Source organism: Peromyscus californicus, unplaced genomic scaffold, assembly GCF_007827085.1.
Source record: "Peromyscus californicus insignis strain IS unplaced genomic scaffold, ASM782708v3 Scaffold_3__1_contigs__length_106647218, whole genome shotgun sequence".
Classification (NCBI taxonomy): domain Eukaryota; kingdom Metazoa; phylum Chordata; class Mammalia; order Rodentia; family Cricetidae; genus Peromyscus; species Peromyscus californicus.
Window position 1 is genome coordinate 63,650,417 of NW_026294551.1, and position 25,558 is coordinate 63,675,974.

At 49.1% G+C, this 25,558-nt stretch overlaps 1 protein-coding gene across 7 annotated transcripts; it reads left to right on the forward strand.

Moving 5' to 3' along the window:
- The first annotated feature begins 633 nt into the window (after window positions 1-633).
- Window positions 634-24,116, forward strand: Znf496 (zinc finger protein 496). 7 transcript variants are annotated; one of them, XM_052757392.1, is made up of 11 exons: window positions 634-764; window positions 966-1,164; window positions 2,936-3,038; window positions 3,142-3,227; window positions 3,371-3,797; window positions 4,070-4,247; window positions 7,750-7,826; window positions 14,586-14,718; window positions 15,202-15,312; window positions 16,337-16,447; window positions 21,821-24,116. In XM_052757392.1, exons 5-11 carry the CDS (start codon window positions 3,408-3,410, stop codon window positions 22,567-22,569), a joined length of 1,749 nt encoding a protein of 582 aa, XP_052613352.1. In that variant the 5' UTR covers window positions 634-764; window positions 966-1,164; window positions 2,936-3,038; window positions 3,142-3,227; window positions 3,371-3,407; the 3' UTR covers window positions 22,570-24,116. The 7 variants fall into 7 exon arrangements, with proteins under 7 accessions (XP_052613352.1, XP_052613350.1, XP_052613351.1 ...); XM_052757390.1 differs by lacking the exon at window positions 3,142-3,227 and adding an exon at window positions 1,591-1,743 and having other exon boundaries at window positions 635-764; XM_052757391.1 differs by lacking the exon at window positions 3,142-3,227 and adding an exon at window positions 1,591-1,743 and having other exon boundaries at window positions 635-764; window positions 966-1,101.
- The last annotated feature ends 1,442 nt before the right edge of the window (window positions 24,117-25,558 follow it).

Below are 25,558 nucleotides of genomic sequence, written 5' to 3' on the forward strand. Positions count from 1 at the left end.
ACAAGCTCCCTGCCTCTCACTCTCAGGATTGGCAGCCTTCTCTCTCCGTACTCACCAGGACCGTCCTAGTGCTCACAGAACGCTACAGCCTTCCTTAAACAGAGACACAGCGGATGATTTCCGCGCCACGAAGGCGCTGGCCGATGCTTCGGCGTGCCTAGTGGATCGTCGGGTCTGCCTTTCTCCATCCAGCCTTGCTGGCCTGGGTGGCTCTGGAAGCGCTGGCTTTGAAATGGAATTTTGGCTGCAAGGGGTTGGGCCACACCGGCACAGACTGGATGCGGGTGGCCACAGAGCAATCCCCCAACACCTCATCTCTCCTCCTCCCAATTCTGGCATTCCGCCAGCGCCGCCAGACCGGCCCTTCCCTGCGCCCACAAGAGAGGAGCAGGGAAGAGCGGCGCCCCAGGCCGGCCTCCCTGGCTAGTGGCCGCGCGAACTGGCCCCCAGCGCCCGGGTCCCGTCGGGACGCGCGCATCCCTAACGAGCTGCGGAGGCCCACAAAGCCAAAGCCCGGGCCCCGCGCCCAGGCCGGGCGAGCACAGAGCGGGGCGGGGCGGGCCGCGCGGGCCGGGGGTGTCGGATGTCACCCCCCGCGTACACCTCGGCCGGGAGGCGGGGAAGCGAACCACTGAGATGAGGAGACCTCCTCGGTCCTAGAGCGGTGCAGGAAGTGTCCCAGGGGAGGGAGCCGGAGGGCTCCGGCCTTTCCTTTCCGCGGCGGCCCGGCCTGCGCGGCCCGCCAACCGGGACGCTGCTCAGCGGTGAGTATACCGTGGTCTGTTCCCCATGTCCTGCTGCCTGAACCCGGATCCTGCTCCCCACTTCCCGCGCTCCGATCCCCAGCCCTGCGCCTGGGTCCTGTTCCCTGTTCTCCACTTCCCGCGCCCCGGCCCTGATCCTTGCTCCCAGCGCTGCGTCCTCATCGGTGCCCTCGGGGATGAAGCAATACGGTTATGTTTCAGGCGTCTCCCTTCGCTCCCAAGCCCAGCTGATGCTCTCTAGATGATCCCGAGACAGGGGTTGGCCTGGCCAGGAACGGAATCTGGCCCATGCCGAGGAGCCGCCTCGGGGGAGACACCAGGGAGACCGGGCTGGAAGGTGAGAACCTGCTGCCCTGCAGCCCCGGGCTTCGAGGTGAAGAGCCAGCAAACCTGGAAGAGTGTAAGCGACGGAAACCCCATAGTTCTCCTGGCCTAGAACACCCTTCTCATTCCTTCCCTCCGATCCTGCTCCTTCAGTAACTGCTTTGGGCAAGCCCCGCCCCCGGGGGAGCCCTCCCCTCACTAACGGTAGTTCATTCATAAAGCTTCCGCTCCCGAGGCTCCTGCGCGCCAGGTGCCAGGGTGACAAAGAGGCAGACGCCTGTCTGGCCTAGGGGCTCTCAGGGCAGTCCCACAGCGGAGCTGAGTGCTGAGGGTGGGACACTGGGTACCCCACCATGGGGTTAGGCCTGAGCCATTCAGGGCCCAGCAGGTGGGAGATAGTGGGCGGAGGAAGCTGGGAAGAGAGCGGGCGGGGCCCAGATTGGGTTCTTACTACCGGAGAGCGATGTGAGAGTAGTCGCGGTTCACAGCCTGTTGCTTTCAGAGTTTCGCTCCGGCTGTCTGTTTGTCTTTACTTCGGAAATCAAAGGAATACAGGAAACTTGGGGTTCCAGGTGGTGTTCGGTTGCTTGGTGGCTTTTCTGGTATCGCTTGTCTTCCTGCAGAGTGCCGCTGCCCTGCTAGGAATCTCTTCCAGGTGAGGGTGTGAAGGGCCAGCGGCCCTGCCTGGGGTTCCCAGAGTCCTGAGAGCAGAACCCTGTGTGTCTCCGTTTGACTTTTCTCCTCGTGTTCGGAAGTGTGGGTCAGAGAACACGGGTCAAGTGCAGTGACCATGCTTTGCTGTGTCGTCCCTGGTGTGTTTGCTCTGTTTTGTACGTGATGTCCAGGGGGGGATAGAGAACCCGAGCTCCACCACGTGTGGAGCCAATCTGTGGCACCAAGAGTTCCAGAGAGCAGAAGGTCACGAGAGACCTTCCCTCACGACCAGGAAGGTCTGTGAAATCAATGTGTACCACTGCCGTGAGCATGATTTGGAAAGAGCAAGGGATAGGAACCCATGAGATTCAAGTAGTTTCTTTCTTTCTTTTTTTTAATCACATTTTTGATACTAAAGTGTAATTACATCATTTTCTCCTTCCCTTTCCTCCAGCCCATCCCATGTCCCCTCCCCCTCAAAATCTTGGCCTCTTTTTCTCTAGCTGTTACATTGTTTTACACACACACACACACACACACACACACACACACACACAAGCCTAACAAGTAACTTTTTAGAATTTTTATCTTTTTATTTTTAAGATTTTATTTTTCAAATTATGTGTGCACCTGAGTAGACATCTGTGTACAGGTATATGCACTTGAGTGCAGTGCCCATGGAGGTCAGAAGAAGGTGGTAGAGACCCTGGAGTTGGTGGAATTAAAGGGCTTTGTGAACAGCTTGACTGAGGTAGATGATGGGAAAAGTAGTGTGCGCTCTTAACCACTAAGTTGTCTCTCCAGCCCCCAGACACAAATGGCCTTTAAATACAGGAGAAAGATGATAGTGCCCCGTTGGACTCAGTTTGGTGTAAGGCTTGTGGTAAAGCACTGATGTTTGGGGAAGGGAAGCAGTTCTGGTGCACTAACCTAGGACCTTGCATCTCTGCCACTGAGCTGCACCCCTAGGCCTAGGGACGGGCTTTTTAAATACAGTGTTCTTTCTCTCTGGTAAACTTCTGCGGCTGTCTCTGAGTTCCTCCTCTGCCTGGAAGTTTTTGCCCCCACCGACACACAGAGTGCAGGCTCTGTTGGGCCCCTGTCCATCCATCTGTCCTTGGCAGAGTGGCAGTGCCCCCTCGATGGTCTTGGACGACTCATCCTTCGCTTTTTTTTGTTTTTTTTCCTTTCAGATCAATTTGTGAAGATCTCAAGAACAGAGACAGTGACTTTGGCTTCAGAGCTTCAAGATTGCAGCCTGCTGGGGCTATCCTCCAAGAGGACCTGTCCACAAAGGTATCACAAGTCCTGGTTTCACATGTCTGCATGTGGCCTTGTTTACTCCTGGGATGCTGGAAATGCCAGTGTCCTGTTGAAATGCCACCACTTTTCTCCCCAGATTTCCTGTCTCCATTGCCACCAAGTAGGGGAATCTACATGGAATGATGCTGGTGGGAAGGGCCATCTTTCTTTCTGTCCCCATGTGTAAGGACCAGCCACACCAACATTTCATACATTTCCCAGGGATTCCTCAAAGGGCTGGTCTCCCGTGGGCTCTGTCTACCACCCCCCAGAAACAACCACAGAAGACCAGAGCATTGAAGCCAGCGATTTCTGTTTGGAAATAGGGTCGTCTTCTGCCGCTGACCCCCATCAAATCCCATCATGCCCACAGCCCTGTGCCCACGAGTCTTGGCTCCAAAGGAAAGTGAGGAGCCCAGGAAAATGCGGAGTCCTCCTGGAGAGAACCCCAGCCCTCAGGGTGAGCCTCCCAGCCCAGAGTCCTCCCGACGCCTCTTCCGCCGGTTCCGCTACCAGGAGGCCGCAGGCCCGCGGGAGGCCCTGCAGCGCCTCTGGGAGCTATGCCGGGGCTGGCTGCGGCTTGAAAGGCACACGAAGGAGCAGATCCTGGAGCTACTGGTGCTGGAGCAATTCCTGGCCATCCTGCCATGGGAGATCCAGAGCTGGGTGCGTGCCCAGGAGCCGGAGAGCGGAGAGCAGGCTGTGGCTGCTGTAGAGGCTCTGGAACGGGAACCAGGGAGACCCTGGCAGTGGGTGAGCACCGGGCATCTGGGAGAGGGGAGCCCTGCTGACCTGTGAGACCCCTGAGCTCAAGATGAGAAATTCTGTCTAGATCCAGTATTTGGCTTCCTAAGAAAGCAAACATTACTCTCTAAAGTCTAAGTTGAGATGATAGTTACCTGTCATGCGTGGCCAGCAGGACCAGAAAGGGAGAGGGGCCTATGCAGAGCTGTGCAGAGCCTACAGGCAGGGCCCTGTCATACTTCTGTCCACCTGGCCCTGACCTGCTCTCTCTGGGGTTGCAGCTCAAGCACTGTGAAGACCCGGTGGTGATTGAAGATGGCGATGGGCCTGGGCCTCAGGACCTGGAACAGGAGCGAATGTCAGCAGAGTCCCAGAGCAACCCTGATGCCCAGCCTGTGGCCCTAGCACAGGGCCTAGGGCTCCTAAGCAGACCACCAGGCCAGCCCACTGAGGACCCAAGTATGTAGCCTGTCCTGTGAGTTGGGGAGCTGAGTTACCGTCTGTGAGCTCTGGTGTTGACTGTGGCAATGGCTTCTTTACATTCGGTTTTCTCTTGTCTCCTCTGAACTTTGCAGAGCAGGTGACCCAGAGTCTCTTCCTGGTATTGAGTCCTCCCAGAGGGAAGGCCTCTGAGCAGATGGTGTGATGTTATATGGTCCTCTTTCTCTGAGGGTGTTCTCAGTGGAGACATATAGTCACTGTAGGACCAGGACCTGTGGCCTCATCTGAGCACGGCTCTAGCTTCCATCCTCTGAAAACCACATTGTCTTGCCTGGGTTACCCTGCAGCTGTAAGAAAATCTAAGATCCCCTGGGAGAGAACTGTGGCCTCTCCTGCAGATGGCTTCAGTGCCTTGTGGCAGGGTTTTGGTATCTATTCAAAGCATCCAAAGGCTATAAAGAGGGGGGAGTGTCGCACACAAAGCCAGAGCCACCATTCCCTTGAGCTACAGTAGGTGACCTCTTGGTTCCTTGAGGTTTGATCTCAAGGTGACAGTTCCCCAAAGCCCCTCAAGGCCTAGGGACCCTGTGTCCCTCTTATATAACATTGGCATAGTGGCCTGGTGGTACACACCTTTAATGCCAGCACTTGGGAAGAGTCGGGTGAATCTCTGTTCGACGGAGACCAGCGTGGTCTATATAGCAAGTTGCAGTCCAGTTAGAGATGCGGGTGAGGCCCTGTCTCAAGAAACAAGTGAACGAAAGAGAGCATCGCGGGGTCTGTTTTTGTTCTGTTTTCTGAGATCTAGCTGTGTCGCCCAGTCTAGCCGGAAACTCAATCCTCCCACCTTAACCTCCTAAGTGCTAGCTCCGTTCACAGCATTTTTATATAACTCAGGCATATTCTGTGTGCTTTCATTTGTTTCTCGTTTTTTGATAATGCCTTCTACACTGTAAAACGCTAAAGGACAAGAAAAACGTATGCACCATTCATTCTTTTTGTCCAACTGGTGGTTGAGTTGGGCTAATGACCCTGGAAAGTTGTGGCACCTTGAAGTTTCATACGTGTTTGGGTGGCCTTGCCATGTTACTCTAATTATAATGGGAAAGGTGCATTCTTGTGATTTTCAGCCATTGTTCCTGGCATTGAAACTTTTGAGTGAGCAGGAGGTACAGCTCTGGTAGGGCGTCTGCCTAGCGTGTGTAACTCTCAGATTCACTCTCCAGGACCTCACCCAAACTAAAAGCAAAGGCTGTTCTCTGGTTTTTCTTTTTTCCTTCTCTCCTTCCTCCTCTCATTCCTTTCTCTTTGTTTTTCCGCTTCCCTTCCTCGGGTTGGCCTCAAATTCATGAGTCTCCTGCCTCAGCCTCCTGAGTGTCACGATTACAGGCCTGCTTGATCACACTTGGCAATAATGGTCTTTGTTTAAAGAAAAATGTGCATGTGTGTGTAATATATATATATATACGATATATATATATATATATCGTATATATATATATAATTTTTCTGTCTGCAGATGTTTACTGACTTCTGCACAAATCAGAACTCTTGGGTTTCTCTTGGCTCGAAGTGAAGGCTGGTGTGTTGATTTGGTAGGGATGCCCACCAGTATTCTACACACCTGGATCACTTACCTAACAGCAGTTTATTCTTTCACAGCAGGTCTGAACTGAAGGACAGGTCAGCCGTGGGTTCTTCCTTTAGCGGATAGACAACCCTTCTTGCTGTTACCTCCCGTCTGTGTAACTGTCTTCTGGCTACCTCTCTTTAGTGATACCAGTTATATTGGATTTGGGCCCATGCACATACATGATCTCATTTTAACTTAATTGATTCTTTGGAGAGCCTCCATATGCAGTCACATTCTGAGGTGTCTAGGTTAGGATTTGAGCATGTAAATTTCCAGGGGACATAGTTTAAATATATCAGGAAATAGAAGGAAATCAACAGTACTGTGCAAGCTGGTGAGCAGTCCTAGGGGAGGAATGCCCAGGAAGAGGCCGCTGTGAAGAATCTTCTAGATCCCAGTTGTCTGAGATAACATAACATAACATAACTTGCTTGGAAATAATACACTGTGTACTCTGTTTATTGAGACCACATCTCATTAGCCTGGAACTCACTGTATAACTCAAGTTGGCCTCAGAGTTTGGATGTTTGTACCTCAGCCTACAAAATGCTGGGCTTGTAGCACCACTGTACCATATGAAAATTTTTAATTCTATGTATGAGCAAAATTGAGCCGTGTTTGTCATCCTGTGCCTGGTTTATTTCTCGTAGGATATGCATTCCAGGTTCACCATGTTGCACCAGTGATAGGATGTCACCCTTTTTTTGTGGAGGGAGGGTGAGGGGGGAGAGACAGGGTTTCTCTGTGTAGCCCTGGCTATCCTGGAACTCACTCTGTAGACCAGGCTAGCCTCAAACTCAGAGATCTGCCTGCCTCTGCCTCCCAAGTGCTGGGACTAAAAGCATGCGCCACCACCACCTGGCTGTTTTTCTTTTCCTTTTTTTTTTTTTTTTGCACATTAGATGTGTAGATTTTTTTTTTAATTTATTCTTCTGTTATACAATACATCCTGACCACAATTTCCCCTTCCTTCTCTCCACCCAGCCCCTCCCCCTCATCTACTGCTCTTCCATTTTCCTTCAGAAAAGAGCAGGCCTTCCAGCTATATCAACCAAACATGGCATAACAGGATGTGATAAGACTAGGTACATGCCCTCATGTCAAGACTGGATGAGGCAGCCCAGTAGGAGGAAAAGGGTCCCGAGAACAGGCAAAAGACTAAGGCTGTGCTAATTCGCGTTTTCAGTAATGACACAATGGTTCTCTTTCTGCATCCTCACTAACTTGGATAACAGTTTTCTTGTGGAGCTTTGCAGGTGTCAAGCTTACAAATGTATATGGTCCCACATCGGTCCTCACCTTCAAAGAACCATAGTGCCACAATTTTAGCCTTCATTTGGGCTTTTTTAAATATGCATCTGTATTAGTGCAAACATGCTATGGCATACATGTGATGGTCAGGGGACAACTGGTTCTTTATAATGTAGGTGCCTGGGATTGAACTCAAGTCATTGTGTTAGCAGCAAGCACCCTTACTCACTGAGCCATCTCACTGGCCCTGTGTTTATTTTTTGAGACATGGTTTCTTAATAGTTGAGGCTGGCTGATTCTCCTGCCTCCACCTTCCAAATGCTGGGATTACAGCATGTAATACTGTACCTGGCTCTTGGGTGTATTTTAGATGCTGAAACAGGTCCCTGAATCTAAACCCAGGCATTCTCTGTGCTAGCCCCCATTGTCTATTTGAAAAGACTACCAGAACCCTTGTAGTTTGCCAAGTGCTCATTTTGCAGATTAAGGCAGAGTGGGCTTTATGCCGAGCACCAGGAATGCTCGCTGGTGGTCCCCCCCTGCTTTTCTTTCCTCGTACAGTCTACGGCACAGAGTCCAGGAGGTGTTGGGGCCTAGGCCTGACTCCCTTTGGGACATCTTTTCCATCTCTTCCAGTTCCGCAAGATGTTTTCCTTGTTCAGGAGCCAAGTATCAGGGATGCCCAGCCGGTGACCACCTGCCAGCTGCCCCCGGTGAGTGATATCCAAAAAAAGCTCATCTCTGAGCTGCCCCACAGGACAGTTCTGTAGACAGTTCTGCTTGCTCAAGGACCAAGGTGAGCAGGACTGGGCTTTAAGATGCCCACTGCTTCTGCTGTTCCTGCAGCTCAAAGGGCTGCTTGCCAGGACACTCCAGGAAACTGCAGGTGTACATATAGAGCCCCTGGAGTAGACTTCTCTCCTTTTCTAATTTCTTCCAGTGAAGAGGCGAGAAAGCTGCCCTTTACTTCACAAGGAGAGTTTTAATGAGGTGCTCTTCCAAATAGTAGCGGAGCAGTTGCAGCACCATCATGTGACCACGTGTAGGTCACATGGGGCAGCCTTGGTGTCCTGTCTGTGTTCTGGGTCACGTTTGCTTGCTTCAGTGTTGGGGGAGGGGCTGGTGTTCAGAGAGGGTGGAGCCGGGATCTGGTCTCTCAGGTGGAGTGCATTTCTCTCCAATCCAGTTTCTTGATTTACTGAGGTGCTCAGCAGACCTTAGCTTTTCCCTTCTCATTGCCCTTTCTACTGCCTTGTGGGACACTATGGTGTGACCTTCCCCCAGGGAGTCCTCCACAGGGCATAGGGCTGCACCAGCAGAGGACTGTTGAGAACTGATGACATGCAGAGGTGACAGCCCCTCTCCAAAATGCTTAGGGCCCTTAAGTTTGGGGCAGGTGTTGAAATAGTTGCATACATAAAATGAGAACTTGGCCTGGGGTGGTGGTGACGTTGCAGCCCAGCACCCCGGGAGGCAGGCGAATCTCTGAGTTCAAGGTCAGCCTGGTCTACAAAGTGAGTTCCAAGACAGCCAGAGCTATTACACAGAGAAACCCTGTCTTGGAAAACAAAACAAGCAAACAAACAAACAAAATGAGAACTTGGACTAAGACCCAAGTTTATGCATGTAATTCATTTGTTTCATATACATCTTATACATAAACTGAAGGTCATTTTATGCTTTTTTTTTTTTTTAAGAGTTTTAATTACATGTTTTTGTCTGTGCCTATCAGTCATAATGATTGTGAGGCTAGCTGGGACTGGGAGTTCTATCCACAGCCCCAGCTTGTGTCTTCCTCCCTTTCTGTAGCATCACTTTCTGTGCCGTGGCCTCAGTGTTTGGTACCCTCCGTTCTGAGTTAAAAGGGAGAGCTTTGGGGATGGTCATGAGGTCATAAGCTCATAGTCCTCAAGAATGAAGTTGGTGCTTTCACAAAAAAGTTCCCAGATAGGGCTGGGGAGATTGCTTAGTTGGTAAAGTTATCTTGCTGACATGAGGACTTGAGCTCAATCCCCAGAACCCACATAAAAAGCCAGGCGCAGTAGTAGTACACACTGAATCTCAGTACCAGGGAGGCCAAAACAGGTGGATCCCTGGGCTCCCATAGTCTACTTGGTGTTAAGTTTCAACTCTCCCCCCCCCCCCAAATGCTGAGGTGCCTATTTAACATATCTAAGCTGGACCTCCCCCCTGGTTCTCCCAGCATCCCTCAGTTCCTACCTGTTACAGGGTATGGATTGCAGCATACCCACCCTCCACCCTGAACTCTCCAGCCCAGGGGCTGGGCTGCCCTTCCCCAGAGACTCTTCCCTGTATAATCCAGACATTTTAGGTACCCTCCCCCTTTTGGACCTTTGGCCTCCTGGCTGCTGTACCTGGTTCCCTTCTCTCCCTTCTTCCTTCCCTCCCACATGGCCCAGCTCAGTCTGGTCATGTCCACTCTGGACTCTCCCAGATATCCCTGCCTCTGGCTATCCCACATAGCTACAATAAACTTTCCTCCACCATACCTTAGAATAGTCACGTGCTTTCCTTTTTATTTCTTTTCATTCACTTGGTGAGTTCCAGGCCAGAGTGAGGCCCTTATCTATCAACAACAATGACAACCAAAAACTATAAAAGTATAAAGGGAAAAACAACTGAGGTTATCTTTGTTCTCTGTTCACACCCACACTTACGCAATGTATGTGCATGTACATGCATACACAGATAGTCCTCAGAGACTTGCCTTGTCCCTTCTGTCTCAGAAGGACACAGTGAAAGGCCCTGACAGTCAAGAAGTGGAGCTGCAGTTAAGGGAACTGACTGTTCTTCCAGAGGACCTGGATTTGATTCCCTGCACCCACATGGCAGCTCACAGCCATCTGTAACTCCAGTTCCCCGGTATTCAGCACCCTCTTCTGCCTTCTTAGGCACCAGGTGCTCAAGTAGTACACAGACAGGCAAAGTTCTCATATGCATAAAACAAACTGAAAAGTTTTTTTAATGTTTTAAAAGAACAAGGAACTGCCCAGATGGGAACCGAAGATGGAGGACTGTGATACATTCCTGAAAGTGTCCTTAGGACCTGAGACTAAGGAACTCCATCTTGAGATTTTGAGAGGGGGAAACAGGTGGTTCATACTGAGCCTTCACTGTTTGTAGACTACAGGGATGGACAGACATTCTCAACGGGAAGGACACTAGTCCATGAAGACAAAGGTCTTGTTTTTTCCTCTTTTTTTTTTTTTTTTTTCCTGAGGCAGATTCTTACACTGTAGGCCAGGCTAGCCCTGCACTCAGGACCATCTTTCTGCCTCAGGCTCCCAAGTGCTAGCAGGATTATAGGTGTGAAGATATGGTGCCGCCCTGTCTGGCTCTTAACTCTTGCTACTACCTGGCTGATTGTTTCCAAAAGCAGAATGCTGAGACCTTGATAGAACTTGAGCAGAGGAAAGCAACGTGGGTAGATTGTTTTCTTCTTTGCTGGTTTAGCCTGAAACTGAGTTAAAAATGGTTCAGCCTCTTCTCTCCATTCTCTGGCCTGTGGCTCAGAACACCTCAGAATTTTTTTCTACCATTTCCTCTTTTTATTTGTTTATTTTTAGGTGTATTTTGTATGTATGCATGTGTACCATGGGGGTGCTAGGAATCAAATTCGGGTCCTCTGTAAAAGCAACAACTGTTCTTATCTGATGAACCATCTCTCCAGGCCCCCCCCCCCCCTTTCCACTGGACTCTTTGAGAGAAAGCCTCCCAGATGACTACTGTATTTTCCTGGGCTCTAAGCAATCTGTGTTCAGTCTCATCCTCTTTGGGGAAGGCTTTTTCCTAGGAAGTCATATTCTATAGAGGAGGATGGTTGGTAGATGAGATCTGTGACGTATCCTTTAGCCTAGTTACCACAAGTGGTAGGAGAGAGGAAGGTGGGCAGAGAATATCCAGTCACCATGAGGCCTGTTCTGTATTTTTAGAAGTGGCTTCTTTTGGAAAGGCGTAGGAAGGTAGTTCAATTTTTTTTTAAGCGAGCATATGCCTGGAATTTGGTCTACCAATTTACATAGTTGGGAGAGAGAAGCTGTTCAGCATTTAGAGATTTTAACAGTCAAAGGGCCTGCAATATAGATCTGCTAAGCCAGCCTATAATAGTTTGTTTTTTCTGAACAATGAAAATATTTAGTAATTAACTTTAAAAAGTACTAACAGACTAAGTATGAGTAAGTCCATGAGACCTGGGGGAGCTGCTTAGTTTCTTGTCTAATATTTTCCACATGGGAATTTGTTGCCCACACAGCAAGATACTCAACCAGTGCACCTCCTTACTCTGTTAATGTATACACCACAAGGCAATTTGTTTGTCTAGCCACTGGATTTTTTTTGTTTGTTTGTTTGTTTTTTGGTTTTTCGAGACAGGGTCTCTCTGTGTAGCTTTGCGCCTTTCCTGGAACTCACTTGGTAGCCCAGGCTGGCCTCGAACTCACAGAGATCCGCCTGGCTCTGCCTCCCAAGTGCTGGGATTAAAGGCGTGCGCCACCACCACCCGGCGCCACTGGGTTTTTTTGTTTGTTTGTTTTCTGAGACAGGGTTTCTCTGTGTACTCCTAGCTGTCCTAGAACTCACTCTGTAGACCAGGCTGGCCTTGAACTCAGAGATCCACCTGCCTCTGCCTCCCAAGTGCTGGGATTGAAGGCCTGTGCCGCTACCCAGTTGCTATTGGCTTTTTAATCTATTGAAGAGGCCACCCTTGCAACAAGCAGGAAGGTTTCTGACCCATGTTGACATGAGAAGTAGCACATCATCATTGCAAAAGGGCTCTTCCAAAGGAGCTCAAGCCAGCTTCCTGTTCCTGGTAAATACCTGAAAGATTTTGGCCAAATCAAGTCCCCACAGAAAATGAATTGCTTGGTTTCCTCTGAGCCAGGTATGGATACAGGTGCACTGTCTCTTGTGATCCATCCTGGATTGTCTCAGGGCCCATGGGTAGCAGTCTTCTCCCCAAGCACCACAGATTTGTCTTGTTTTGTATGATTTGGTGATTAAGCTGCAGGTCACATTGCAGCATCCAGTCTGTCTGGACTTCCATCTTAGACAGTCTGTTGAGGCATTTGGTTTTCAGTTCAGCGTCTGCCTATTTGGTCATACTGTGGTAGGTTTTGGGGGGTTAGTGAGAGTGTAGTATGAGCACTTGGCATGGGTTGACTAGATCTACTGATGGACTAGGCAGAAGATGTGAGGTTGGAGCCTGCATCTCTTGGTTTTGACTGGTGGTCCTGAGGAGGAGGAGGAGGAGGAGGAGGAGGAGGAGGAGGAGGAGGTACTGAGGACGGCTGCTGTGAGAGCTTTGTGGGTGGGTGGCAGACCTAGCATTTGCTGGAGATGGTGAGATTCTGATTGAGCAACCAACTTTCTGTATCTTGGCAAAAGGAATGAAAATAACTGTCCATCAAAACCTTAACAACCCAGCATGGTAGCATACCCCATTAATCCAAGTGCTTGGGAGGCTGAGGCAGGTGAATTAGCTCTACACAGTGATACTTGTCCCCAACAACAAGAAACAAAACAAAAAAAGCCTAGAGAGATGCTTCAGTGGTTAGTACTGGCTGCTCTTCCAGGGGACCTTCATGGCAGCCGAAAACTATCTGTTAACACCAGACCCAGGGACCTGATGCCCTCTTCTAGCCTCTACAGGCACTACATGCATATGGTGCATAGAATTGCAAGCAGATCACCCTTCAACATAAAATAAATCTTTTAAAGTTTTTTAATTAGCCAGGTGGTGGTGGCACATGCCTTTAATCCAGCACTTGGGAGGCAGAGCCAGGAGGATCTCTGTGAGTTCGAGGCTAGCCTGGGCTACAAAGTGAGTTCCAGGAAAGATGCCAAAGCAACACGGAGAAACCCTGTCTCGAAAACTGCTCCTCCCCCCCAAAAAATTTTTTTTAATTAAAACTTTTGTAATTTTTGGTGGCTTAAAATTACAATCTAAAACACAAGGGCACTAACTGGCTTTATATAGCATAATCAAAATTACAATCAAAATAAAAAATAATCTCAAGATCAAAATTAGCATAGTAACTATAGAGTAAGCAAAGGGGGTCCAGCATGAGGGGCTGGAGAGATAGCTCAGAGGTTAAGAGCACTTTTTTTTTTTTTTTTGGTTTTTTGAGATAGGGTTTCTCTGTGTAGCTTTGTGCCTTTCCTGAAACTCGCTTTGTAGACCAGGCTGGCCTCGAACTCACAGAGATCCGCCTGCCTCTGCCCGAGTGCTGGAATTAAAGGCGTGCACCACCACCACCTGGCTAAGAGCACTTGTCACTCTTTCAGAAGACCTAGGTCCAGTTCCCAGCATCCATGTGGTGACTCACAACTGTCTGGAACCAGCTCCAGGGGATCCAATGGCCTCTTGACCTCCGAGGGCACCAAGCACTCTCATAGTACAGATATACACAGACAGGCAAAACAGTCATACACACACACACACACACACACACACACACACACACACACACACACACAAATAGATTTAAAAGAAAATTATTAAAAGAAAAAAGAATCAGCAGCTCAAGACTCACCCAGACTTTGGGCAAAAGTATCATTTTCAGACTAGCCCTCATTTCCCTGAGCTCAGAAAGAAGCTCAGAGCTTGTGCCAACATCCCAGTGACCTTGTCAGGTCGGCTGCAGATGTCCTCACCAAGTGTCTGAAACCTCCCCTCCAGGAGGTTGTAAGCAGTTTCTTCCAAGATCTGTTCGCTGTAAATGAAACCACCAACCTGGACACAAAAGATGGTTTTCCCTTAACAGCCTTAATGAGTTCTTGGCAATACCCAAGACTTCCCTTTTCAGTAGCTAAAGAGCCTCCGGCCCCAGAGGAGGATGCTCAAACATCTGTGTTTCCCAAGGGGGTGGATCTGAAATTCAGATAACTGAAGGTCAGGTCAGGCTTTGGGCCAAGCAATGCTGGAAGTTCCCATAAATTAGCTGAGTCTGAATTCCATTTGTCCTTTTTACCAACCCCGAGGGCTAGAGGTGGTAGGCATGGTGAAAATGTAATAATACTGAACCCCAGAAAGCTACTTTGTCACTTCCTCCTTGTGAGGACCCTGGGTCTTCTCCCCTGGCCACCTCCTGCAAGACAGGGTTTCTCTGTATAACAGCCCTGGCTGTCCTGGAACTCACTCCGTAGACCAGGCTGGCTTCGAACTCACAAAGATCCACCTGCTTCTGTCTCCTGAGTGCTGGGATTAAAAGCCTGTGCCACCATTGTCCAGCAAGGAGCCTCGGTCTTTAAACAAAAACAAACAAACAAAAAAGAACAGCAGACTCTTCCAGAGGCCCATCTGCTATGCCTCGGTCTTGATTTCTGGCCTCTGAAGTCATCAGCCATAAATGCCTCGTGTTATATGTCACCTGACCCTGGCATCTGGTCATCACAGCTGATAGACACAAAGTCCCTGCTCCTCCCCAGCTGACAGCCCTGCTCTGTGCTTTCAGAGCCGAGTTTCTCCATTTAAGGACATGATCTTATGCTTCTCAGAAGAAGACTGGTCCCTTCTGGACCCGGCGCAGACTGGTTTCTATGGAGAATTCATCATTGGGGAAGACTACGGGGTCTCCATGCCGCCAAGTAAGACCTAGCTCTTCATGCAGCCGAGTATATGGAAGGTGGGTGGGAGGCCTCAGTCTGAGTGAGAGACACCACCTGTGTGGCTGAATCTGTTCTCTTTACCCTCTTACCTTGACAGGAAGCTATCTGTACAGGACCACAGGGAGCTTGTGGGTGACCTGTCCTAACATGTAGATTCGGCTCTTAGACTCTGTCCCACAAACCAAACATGACATTATTTCAGTGTTTCCCTCAGCTTCCAATCATTCTTGCTTCAATAGCCCTTTCACATGTATTCAGTAGGCCTCAGAGGGACGGTCCTAAGCCCTGGCCTACTCTGTCGTATGCTGCCTTTCACCCTTCCCCAGTTTCCTGGCCTCGCTCTCCTCTATAGCCCCAGTGGTCCGTGTCAGATCTCAGTGGCTGTCTCTCCTCAGTCTCTTGGGCTGGACAAGGGTTACCTCACTGGTCACTGTTGAAAGTATCTTACCTCTTTGTGAACAGACGACCTTGCAGCTCAGCCAGCTCAGCCCTCACCTGAAGAGGAGAACGGGCTACGGGTTACCGAGATGACAGACCTCCAGGGTAAAGACGCACCCCAGATCTCCTGCTTAGGTGAGTGACAATCCTGAGGCAACAAGGTAGAAAACTGTTGCAGCCAGAGCATCCCCGGTATTCCTCCACAGCTTCCCGCCCCCCCTCTTGGCATTCTGTTTCTTGCCTTGCCTCTGACTTCTTTTGGTTTTTTGAGACAAGGTTTCTCTGTGTAGCTTTGTGCCTTTCCTGGAACTTGCTCTGTAGCCCAGGCTGGCCTTGAACTCACAGAGATCCGCTTGTCTGCCTCCCGAGTGCTGGGATTACAGGCGTGCGCCACCACCGCCCAGCGCCTCTGACTTCTTGTAGAGAGTGGGAAGTCTGGGTTTTGCTGTCCGTTGAGACTGTGTTCCTCAACCAGGACTAGTAGAGAAGGGAAATGTCTTCTGCTGTCCATAGTAGCCTTGTGTTTGTGTAAGGCTCTCCAGAAAAGTGGTCAGATGCTCATAGCTGAGGACTGGGCACAAAGCACAACTCCTTTAGACACTGCTTGCCTGTGCCCTACTCCCACACACAGATTCTGGGAGAATTCCATGGGAGAGATGGGCTAAGATTCATCTGCACCACATGTCTGTGTGCCCAGAGTGTGTGTGTGCCTGCATATATGTGTGTGTGTGGCCTGTGCTGTGAAGGGAGGAAGCCTTTAATAGAATCAGCAGCAACACTGGACCTCCATGTCCACAGGGCCCTCCCATCTCTGCCTCATAGGATGACCACAGCCTATTTGTGGAGGTCTGTGGCCTAAAGGTCTGTACAGGGCCTATCATGGAAGGGGGCAGTGACCTTAGGGTCAATCAAGCTCTTGTCTATGGCCACAGAGCTAAATGGGCAGAACTAGAACCTACATTATTCTGTCTGGCTTCAGAACCTAAGTTCATGGTGTTTGCTAATTTGCCTTCGGGTTCATTCACTCAGCAGAATGACCCCTTCATGCCAGGCCCCAGGAGGGAGCAGCACCTGCAAATCATAGCCTGCCTCTTCCTTAGTTGTTTCTGGGTAGTGATACCAGTATATGATAAATGCTTTCTCCATTTTCTTTGGAAAGACCTTCCTAGTCTCCAGCCATTCCAAGAAGAAGGAAGGAAATGGGAGGAGCTGCAGGTGCCAGAGCTCCAGTCCTGCCAGCAGGGGGCGCTCACTCAAAGTCCTAGTCCAGGTGAGGAGCCTGGGTGTGGTGTGTGACCCTGTGGTGCATGGTATGAATGTGGGGGAGAGGAGATGATGGGCATGTGTGTGTTGATTTCGGACGGTAGGAATTAAGCTGTTCCTGCTGACTGCTGCTGTGGGGTTGTCGGCTCTCGTTCTGGTTTTGTCCTGCTGTTTCCCCATCCCACAGTGGCTGCCTTTCCTGTCAAGGGCTAATGTAGCACTGCTCTATATGTAGTGAGTGTGTTTTTATGGCATGATGGATGACCAGAATTCCAAGATGATCTTGTTGGAAAGAGCGATTCTAGAATGCGGAAGCTGCTGCTGCCCTCCCAGTAGAGGCTTGTCATGGTAAACGTAACCCCTTCAGAGGCAGACTACAGTGTCCTGTCCGTGGACATCCTCGGGGACCAGATGTTCTTCTCCGTAGCACACGCAGGCGCTGCTGAACCCCCCATGTCACAGTGGCTTCCTACAGTTGTCTAGAGTCACATGTTTTTTTACTCGTGACATTTTTGAAGGGAGGGCTAGTGTGTCCATCTTGTACAGTGCAGGGCACTCAGCCATTAGTGCTAGGCTTCCCCTCGTGTAGCCAGAAGGAGACCTCGCTCTGCCAGTACTTTTGACTTTTTCTTTTTTTTTTAAATATTTATTTATTTATTATGTATACAATGTTCTGCCTGTGGGCCAGAAGAGGGCACCAGATCTCATTATTGATGGTTGTGAGCCACCATGTGGTTGCTGGGAATTGAACTCAGGACCTCTGGAAGAACAGCCAGTGCTCTTAACCTCTGAGCCATCTCTCCAGCCCTTGTCTTTTTCTTTTCTGCATTTTTTCATTCATATGTATTCAACTCTTAAAAATGTTTTCTGCCCTTTAATCTCAGCACTCAGGAGGCAGAGGCAGGCAGATCTCCGAGTTCAAGGCCAGCCTGGTCTACAGAGCAAGTTCCAAAACATCTAAGGGTATACAGAGAAATCCTGTCTCAAAAACAAACAAACAAAAAAAACCCAAAAACCTGTTTTCTTTTGCTAATGACACAATAGGCCTTAGTCTTAGAGTCTCTTGCTATAATAAAACACCATGACCAAAAGGAACTTGGAGAGGAAAGGGTTTATTGCAGCTTACAACTCTTAGGTCACACTCTATCATTGAGGGAAGTCAGGGCAGGAATCTGGAGGCAGAAACTGAAACAGAGGCTATAGAGGAGTGCTGCCTACGGGCTTGCTCCCATGACTTGCCCAGTCTGCTTTCTTACACAACTCAGAACTGAATGCCTAGAGTTAATACCACCCAAAGTGGGCTGAGTCCTCCCAAATCAGTCATCAATCAAGAAAATGCTCCACAGACTTTCCCACAGGCCAGTCCTATGGAGGTTTCTAAATTAGGATTCCCTCTTCCCACATGACTCTAGCTTGTGTCAAAGTGACATAAAATTAACCAAACAACCCTTGTCAGCTTGATATACAAAACACATCACTATTAAGTCATAAACTTTCCTTTCTTGTTTGTCCCCAAGATCTTGTATTTTTGAGATGCGATTTCTCTGTGTAACAGCCCTGGCTGTCCTGGAACTGTCTCTGTAGAACAGGCAGGCCTTGAACTCAGAGATCCACCTACCTGCCTCTGCCTGAGTGCCAGGATTAAAGGCATGCGCCACTATGTTCAGGTCAAAACATTCCAACTTTTAAAAGGTTTACAGTCTTTAAAATTTAAACACTTTAAAAGTTCAGTCTTTTTGCCAGGACACAACTTTAATCCCAGCACTTGGGAGGCAGAGGCAGGCTGTTCTCTGAGTTCAAGTCCAGCCTGGTCTACAGAGTGAGTTTCAGGACAGCCAGGGCTATATAGTGAGATCCTATCTCAAAAACCAAACCAAACAAACAAAAATGTTCAGTCTTCTTAAAATGTCCAAAGTCTCTTTTAAAGTACAAAGTGTCGCCAGGCAGTGGTGGTGTACTCCTTCAATTCCAACCAGAGAAACTTTCTTGAAATACCCACCTCCCAAAAAAGGTTCAAAGTCTCTACAATTACAAAGTCTCTACAATTACAAAGTCTCTACAATTACAAAGTCTCTTAACTGTGGGCTCTTGTAAAATGAAAAATAAGTTACATCCTTTCTTAGTGCAAGACAGAAAAACCAGGGCACATTCAAATGAAAACCAAAGTCCAGCACTGTAAAACTCAATGCTGAATGTCTAGGACTTAATGATCATCAGGACCTAGGCAGCTCTGCTCTCCAGCTCTGCTGTCCATAGCCAACACACAGCTTGTCTCTTGGTCTCCAATGCACACCCTTTCTTAATATGCTGACAACTGATTGAGGTGACTGCCCACAATACAGATGTATCACACCAGCACACAGATATCACACACACAGACCAACCACACTATTATGTGGAAACTGAGTCCAGAATCATAGGAAGCAAAAATTTGTAGAAGTATGGTCTAAGCAAAAGATATATTCACTCCTAGGGAGAGTAGCCTAGGCAGCAGGAAGAAAGAAAACAGTGTCTCCAACAGTTTCCTTAGAAATCTCTTGAGCTAAATATCCATGCTATCACTTAGCTCTGTTTGTCACAGAACACCCAGCACACAGTTTAGCCAAGTTCTTCTGCCACTTTGCAAGAATCACCTTTCCCTTACACTTCAATACCTTGTTCTGGCTTCATCTGAGACACATCCCTGTTTCTACCAGCCACCTCTTCACATCTGCCAATAACATGCACCTTAACACTCTCCTAGTCTATCCATTTCCCAGTTCCAAAGCAGCTTCCACATTTTGAAATATTTCTTACAACTGTCCCCATCCATTTGGTACCAAAAGCTGTGAGACTGAGACTGTCAGAGTAGCTTACCACAGATGGAGCTTTTTTTTTCCCTTTGCTGTGTGTGGATGTGCTGGTAGAGGCCAGAAGAGGGCATCAGTTCCTCTGGAAATGAGTTACAGATTGTGAGCAGCCATGTTGGTGCTGGGAATTGAACCCAGGTCCTCTGGAAGAGCAGCCAGTGTTTAACCACAGAGCCATCTCTCTGGCCTCACACTGACCATACTCTAACCACATAAAAGTTTCTCTCGGTTCCAGAGGCCACTAGTGCAGGATCAAGGTCTTATTCGAGTGGGCTTCTTCCCAGCTCTGCACCACCCCACCCTCCCTGCTACCTCTTCACTGTGACCTACGTGATCTTCTCTCCGCCTCAGGGTTCCTTTCTGTGGAAACACCAGTTGTGTTGGGGTCTTACCTCTGTCTTTTCAGATTTAAAAACCAGCTGTGGGGTAGAGTTTCCTGTGTGTTTTGCTCACATTTCTTCCCGTCACCCTCTTGCTCCTGCCGCTCCCTTCCTTGCTGCAAGTAGCTCCCTTTCTACTTGAGGTATTGAATATTGAAGGTGAAGCCGTGTGTGTGCTAGGCAAGTTCACATATTGAGTTAGCCAGGTGAGCCTTGAACTCATTCTGTAACCCTAGTGATTCTTAAACTTTCAATCCTCCTGCCTCAGCCTCCTGTGCAGCTGGCATTACAGGCTGTCCCATCAAGCTGGCTTATTTTTCTTTCTTAAAAGATTTATTTTTACTTTTTATTTGTGTGTGTATGTGTATGTATACATGTATATGTGTGTGTGTGTGTGTGTGTGTGTGTGTGTGTGTGTGTGTGTGTGTGTACATTCATGTGGGTACTAGTGGAGCCCAGAAGAGGGCATCAGAGTCACTGGATCTGGAGTTCCAGGTTGTAAGCCACCTGACCTTGGTGCTTGGAACCAAATCAGGTTCTCTGGAATAGCAGCAAGCCACCTCTCCAGCCTTCTTTTTTAAACTACTAGGTTCTACATAGATGTCAACTTGCCTGTTGAGAAACTATCTCCAAATACAGTGGCATTCTACCATCCTGGAGGTTACTTCAGCATTTGAACACTGCATTTGGAACGCACAGTCGGTTCATGGCTTATACTTCCTACTGTCATAATTTCATCTCCTAGTGAATAAAGGAGAGACCTTTGTCATCCACTGTAGCACTTCTTTCACTGAAAGCTAGTGGTGATTAATAGAAAGTTGTCATTAACAAGAACTCAGTAGGGGGTTGGGGATTTAGCTCAGTGGTAGAGTACTTGCCTAGCGCAAGGCCCTGGGTTTGGTCTTCAGCTCTGGGGGAAAAATAAAACAAAACAACCCCCCCCCAAAAAAAAAAAAAAAAAACAGCTTAGTAGCACTTTCTACCTGTCCAGTCTGAGGTGTAGAAAGTCTTTCTCAACTTGAGTTGTCCCACCAGCAACCTGGAGATCAGAGCAGCTGTGGTCATTTCAGTCATGTAGATATGGCTGCATGGGCTTAGAAAAGCCTCCTGGCTAGAAAGAGACCTCTCAGCTGTAAACCCAGAGGAGAGATGAGCTTTGAAGCCCAGCTTCTAGCTCCATCAAGCAGACTTAGGTTGGGAAACAGTGAGTGTTGTAGAATATTATTTTAAGATGTGTTACATTTGTTTATGCTGTGGAACATTTGTTTAATGATGTAAAAATGCGTTGCATTCTTTTATGTTGCATTTGTTTAACACTGTGAAGCTGTGTTACTTCGTTGTCTAAAACACCTGGTGGTTGAGTTGAACATCCGAGGCAGGAGAAAGGCTAGGCGGGGCTGGCAGGCAGAGAATAGATAGAAGGAGAAAAATGGGAGGAAGAAGAAAGAGTAAGAGAACAAGGAGATGAGGATGTTAGGGGCCAGCCACCCAGCTGCACAGCAAGCCGTGGAGTAAAAAGTAATGTAAGGTATACAGAAATAGAGAAAGGTAAAAAGCCCAGAGGCAAAAGATAGACGAAATAATTTAAGAAACTGGCTAGAAATGAGCCAAGCTAAGGCCTGGCAAATAATTAAGAATAAGCCTCTGTGTGTGATTTACTTGGAAACTGGGTGGCAGGCCCCCCAAAAGAGCAAAGAGTAAAACAACAAATGGGGGTCAAGTCCTGCTACCACGCTTCTTCCTCAGGCTTGTCCCCGTGGCTGGGAGAGTGTGCAGCAGAAGTAACGCAGCACTTGTTAGACTAGGAGCAGAGGGCGCTGTGCACACCATGACTCTAACATGGTCCCTGAACCTCCAGGGTCCTTGGCACGGTGCCTAGTTAAGTCATATAAATGTGTGTCAAAGGTTTACACAGATAAGTGCCAGTTCTTAGAATGTGAAGTCCCAGTGGCTCATGAAAGCCGGAAAGAAAGATACAGTTGCTACACCAGCAGCCCATGCATAGAAGCCAGACCCTCAGGAGTTACTGAGGAACATTATAACCCCAGAGTCTCTGGACCCCCACTTAAGCCTTTCTGAGTAGGGTTCCTAAGGGCTGGGGTAGGAAGTAGTCCGGACTGTTCCACTGACCATACTGGTTTCCTGTAACAGGAGGTGACCCACCACCCCTAAAGAGCAGCCTGGACCAGGAGGTGACCATTGAAATCGTGCTGTCCAGTTCTGGGGATGAGGACTCCCAACACAGCCCATATTGCACAGAGGAGCTGAGAAGCCCTACAGAAAAGCCCCACAGTCTCCCGACCCACCGGGGCAGCACTGAGGTTGGGGGTGAGGTACAGACCTCACAAAAGTCTTATACGTGTCCGAGCTGTGGGAAGAGCTTCCGCTGGAGGGTCAACTTCATCCGGCACATGCGCAGCCGCAGGGAGCAGAAACCACACAAGTGCTCCGTGTGTGGGGAGTTATTCAGTGACAGCGAGGACCTGGATGGACACCTGGAGACCCATGAGGTCCAGAAGCCCTACAGGTGCACTGTCTGCGGGAAGAGCTTCCGCCTCAACTCCCACCTGCTCTCCCACCGACGGATCCACTTGCAGCCGGACAGGCAGCAGCCGGTGAAGAAGAGTGAGGAGGACGCGTCGGAAACGGAGGGTACAGGTGCCCATGCCCTGGTGGAGAAGAGCAAGGCCAAGCTGGGCTTCCAGTGCGGGAACTGTGGGAAGAGCTTCCAGCGACACGACCATCTGGTGAGACACCGTAGCCACTGTCACCTGAAGAGCGAGGCCCATCCCCTCCAGTGTCGGTACTGTGTCAAAACTTTCCGGCAGAATTATGATCTTCTCCGCCACGAGCGCATACACATGAAGCGTCGCTCCAAGCAGGCTCTGAACTCATACTGAGCAGGGTGTGGCCCCGTGAGCTAGTCCCTGCCCGAGCACAAAGCCCGAACCACCTGCCCTTTGCTCTCAGGTAGTGTTCAACTTCTGGTGCCGTGCCTCTTCCTCCCCAGATAAAGTAGCCACCTGAGCAGTCTTTCTACTGTGCCAAACCCGGGGAGGCGAGGCAACTCCAGCCTCCAGAGCTGCATCTTAGAGACCTCCAGCCACTTGCTCCAGCCCTCATTGGGGCTGGGCTGCCCCAATCCAGTGGCTTCTAGGGGTGGGGTGTGTATAGTGGGGAGCTGTCCTCAGAAGTCAGCCTGAGATTATTGTGTACAGGAGAGCGTCCCACAGATCCACAGATGGCCAGGAGGGCCTTTAGGATCTATTGGGGATTGTCATGAGGCCTGATTAGGCCAGGCCACTGACCATATGGGGATCAGGAGCTCACATTTTAAAAGTGTGTGCACCTATCCCAACAGGTCTTTGTTTTCCCCCAAAGATCATTCATAAATGTGTGATGGAAACTGCCTGTCACCACTCAAATTCCTCCCCTTTCTGTCTGGGAATTGAGAGTTCAGCCCATGAAGTCTCCTCTGCCAGGCAAGCCAAACCCTGGGACAGAAGCTTCTGTGAAGCCATGTCCTTCAAGGATGTTGACTCCAAGGCAGTTTGTTTAGTTTCCTAGCATGGTTCTAACTAGTACTAAATAGGCTCTTCTAACAGCACAAGGCTGAGGTCTGGTGTCAGCAGGATTGGTTCTTTCTGAGGCTAGAAGGAGGGAGTCACCCTGGGTCTGATGGTCACTAACACTTGTCTGTAGCCCTGGGCTTGTACAAACGTCTCTCCATTTTGCCTTTATCTCCAGTGTGTGGGGTCTCCAAACCTTTTGTACAAGGATCCCAGTTTTGGGGTTGGGGCTCACCCTGTCTGCCGCAGCAGAACCCCATCTACATCTGGAGCAGCCATTTCCAAATAAAGTCCCATCTTGAGGTACTAGGAGTAAGGACTTCAACACTGGGGTTTGAGTGGACATAGGCAAACTCCAGATAATTCCGTGGTGCTGTTAGTTTGCCTCAGATGAACCAGTTGGAGCTTGAGGTAGCTTGCTTGCCTTCTTTGAATGCTGGGTTTGATCCCAATTGTCTGCTCTCAGAGCTGCTGGTATCTACAAGGAAGAATCTTCATCCATGGCCTTTAAGTTCAGAGCCTGGCATTCTGGGATTGGCCCCTGGCAGGAGACCTCAAGCCATCAAAAATATGGTCTTACTGGCTGGGCTCAGCCGTGAGGGTCTTGGCCTTGGTGTGACTATGACTGGACTTGAGAGCTGCAGCCAGGCTGGTTCTGTAGGCTGTACCAGCTCTCAGCTGTCAGGAAACCTGGGAAAATGAATTCAAGGCCTCTGGTGCTCTCTCCTGATTTTCACATCAAAAAGCCTCTAATCCAGACCCAATCAAAGAATTATGAGGCTTTCTTTTTCTGCTCAGTACATCACCCAGAAATAGTAAATGCAATAAAACCATTTGGTCACATCTTGAACAAGAAATAAACTGTCGGAAGTCCTAGTTTCTAAATAGTTCTCTTCTATCCTTGTGTCGGGGAAAGGGAGAAACTGGGTCTTAGGGTCAAGGGAGGGGAGACTTCCACATGGAGGCCAGGGTCTTTGTATTCACCCTGTCTACCCCTGCACTCTTGCCTGAAGCTCACAGTTACCTAAAGGGGGAACATGGTGCTGTTCCCTTGTGTATATGACAATCAGCTAAAAAATACAGGGGACAGTAAAGGAGATACCCCAAGTATACTGCAGATACTGCCAGGGAGCCCTCATTGCTGGTCCAAAGCCTTCCAGGGCATCACCGTAACTGGAAGGTCACTTTCACCTGTCTTAGAAGCCCGGGGATGCAGCTCAAATCCCACAGTTTCCCCTCAGTCATTAGTAGGAGTTACCTGTGAGGAACAGTGGCAGGCCTCCTCTAAACATCCCATCCTTACTGGACTGGATTGGTCTTGGTTTTCCTCTGGCTGCTGATGTCTGTAGCCTCAGCTGAGAAGAACCACTTACTCCTCCAGGTCTTCTCATAGTAGCTCACAGAAGGCTGCAGGTGGAGACCCTACATCTAAGAAGCCTCCTTCCATGCTCCCCCAATTCCTTGGCTTCCCACAGTTGGTGCAGGTGCATAATAAAAACTCACTGAATTGAGATTTGTGTTCAACTTCACTAAAAATAGTGTGAAGCTGGTCATGGCAACATAGGTTTGTGATCCCAGCAATTCATGAATTGGAGGCAATCACCTACACAAACTGGGGAGACCATGTCTCAAACAAGTTTTTAAATGGTGGTGGATGTAGCTTGATAAAAAACAGTTTCCTGATGTGCTAGGCACGGACCTCAGTTCCCAGAAGCGTAGCCATAGTGGTGAGTGGTAGTCAGGTAAGTGGCCTTTAGGAGTCCTTAGGAGAAGGGAAGTCACTCTTTCTGGGGTTAGGGAAGGTGGTTCCATTCCCAACCACACAGCAGAGGTTCTGCTCAGCCTCCATTGTTCTCCTGCTCTTTATCTCCCCAACTCACCCTAGCCTGGAAAGAGGTGAGAACAATGGCCCAGAGGTCTCTGTCATTGTGGCAGAGCGGGTAAGAAGGAGGTACACGTTTGTGGAGATCTAGGCCAAGTCACTTCTGCTCGATGGTCCCCCTCAGTCAAAAGCAGAACTGAGATCAGGCAGGAGGAGGATAATTTCTATCACCTTGCCAGTTCCATCAAAGCCCAGACACTTATTCTCCACACCCCATCACCACCACCATTAAACCCAGGGCCTCCTGCTTGCTAGACAATTACCCTATCACTATATCCCTAGCCCTGTGTTCACTTTTACCAGCTAAGTTGCCCAGGCTGGCTTTGAACTTGTGAACTGCCTCCTAAACTTCCTGAGTAGCTGGGTTGTCAGCCTGCTTTGCATTTGTTCATAGGATGAGCTATCCAGTCTCCCCATGATAGAGCTCTCTCTTGAGAA

Coding starts and splice junctions, on each gene's coding strand:
- Znf496 (XM_052757392.1), top strand. CDS start 3,408: ATGCCCACAGCCCTGTGCCCACGAGTCTTGGCTCCAAAGGAAAGTGAG. Junction 3,798..4,069: donor CAGGGAGACCCTGGCAGTGG/GTGAGCACCGGG, acceptor CTGGGGTTGCAG/CTCAAGCACTGTGAAGACCC. Junction 14,719..15,201: donor CGGGGTCTCCATGCCGCCAA/GTAAGACCTAGC, acceptor CTTTGTGAACAG/ACGACCTTGCAGCTCAGCCA.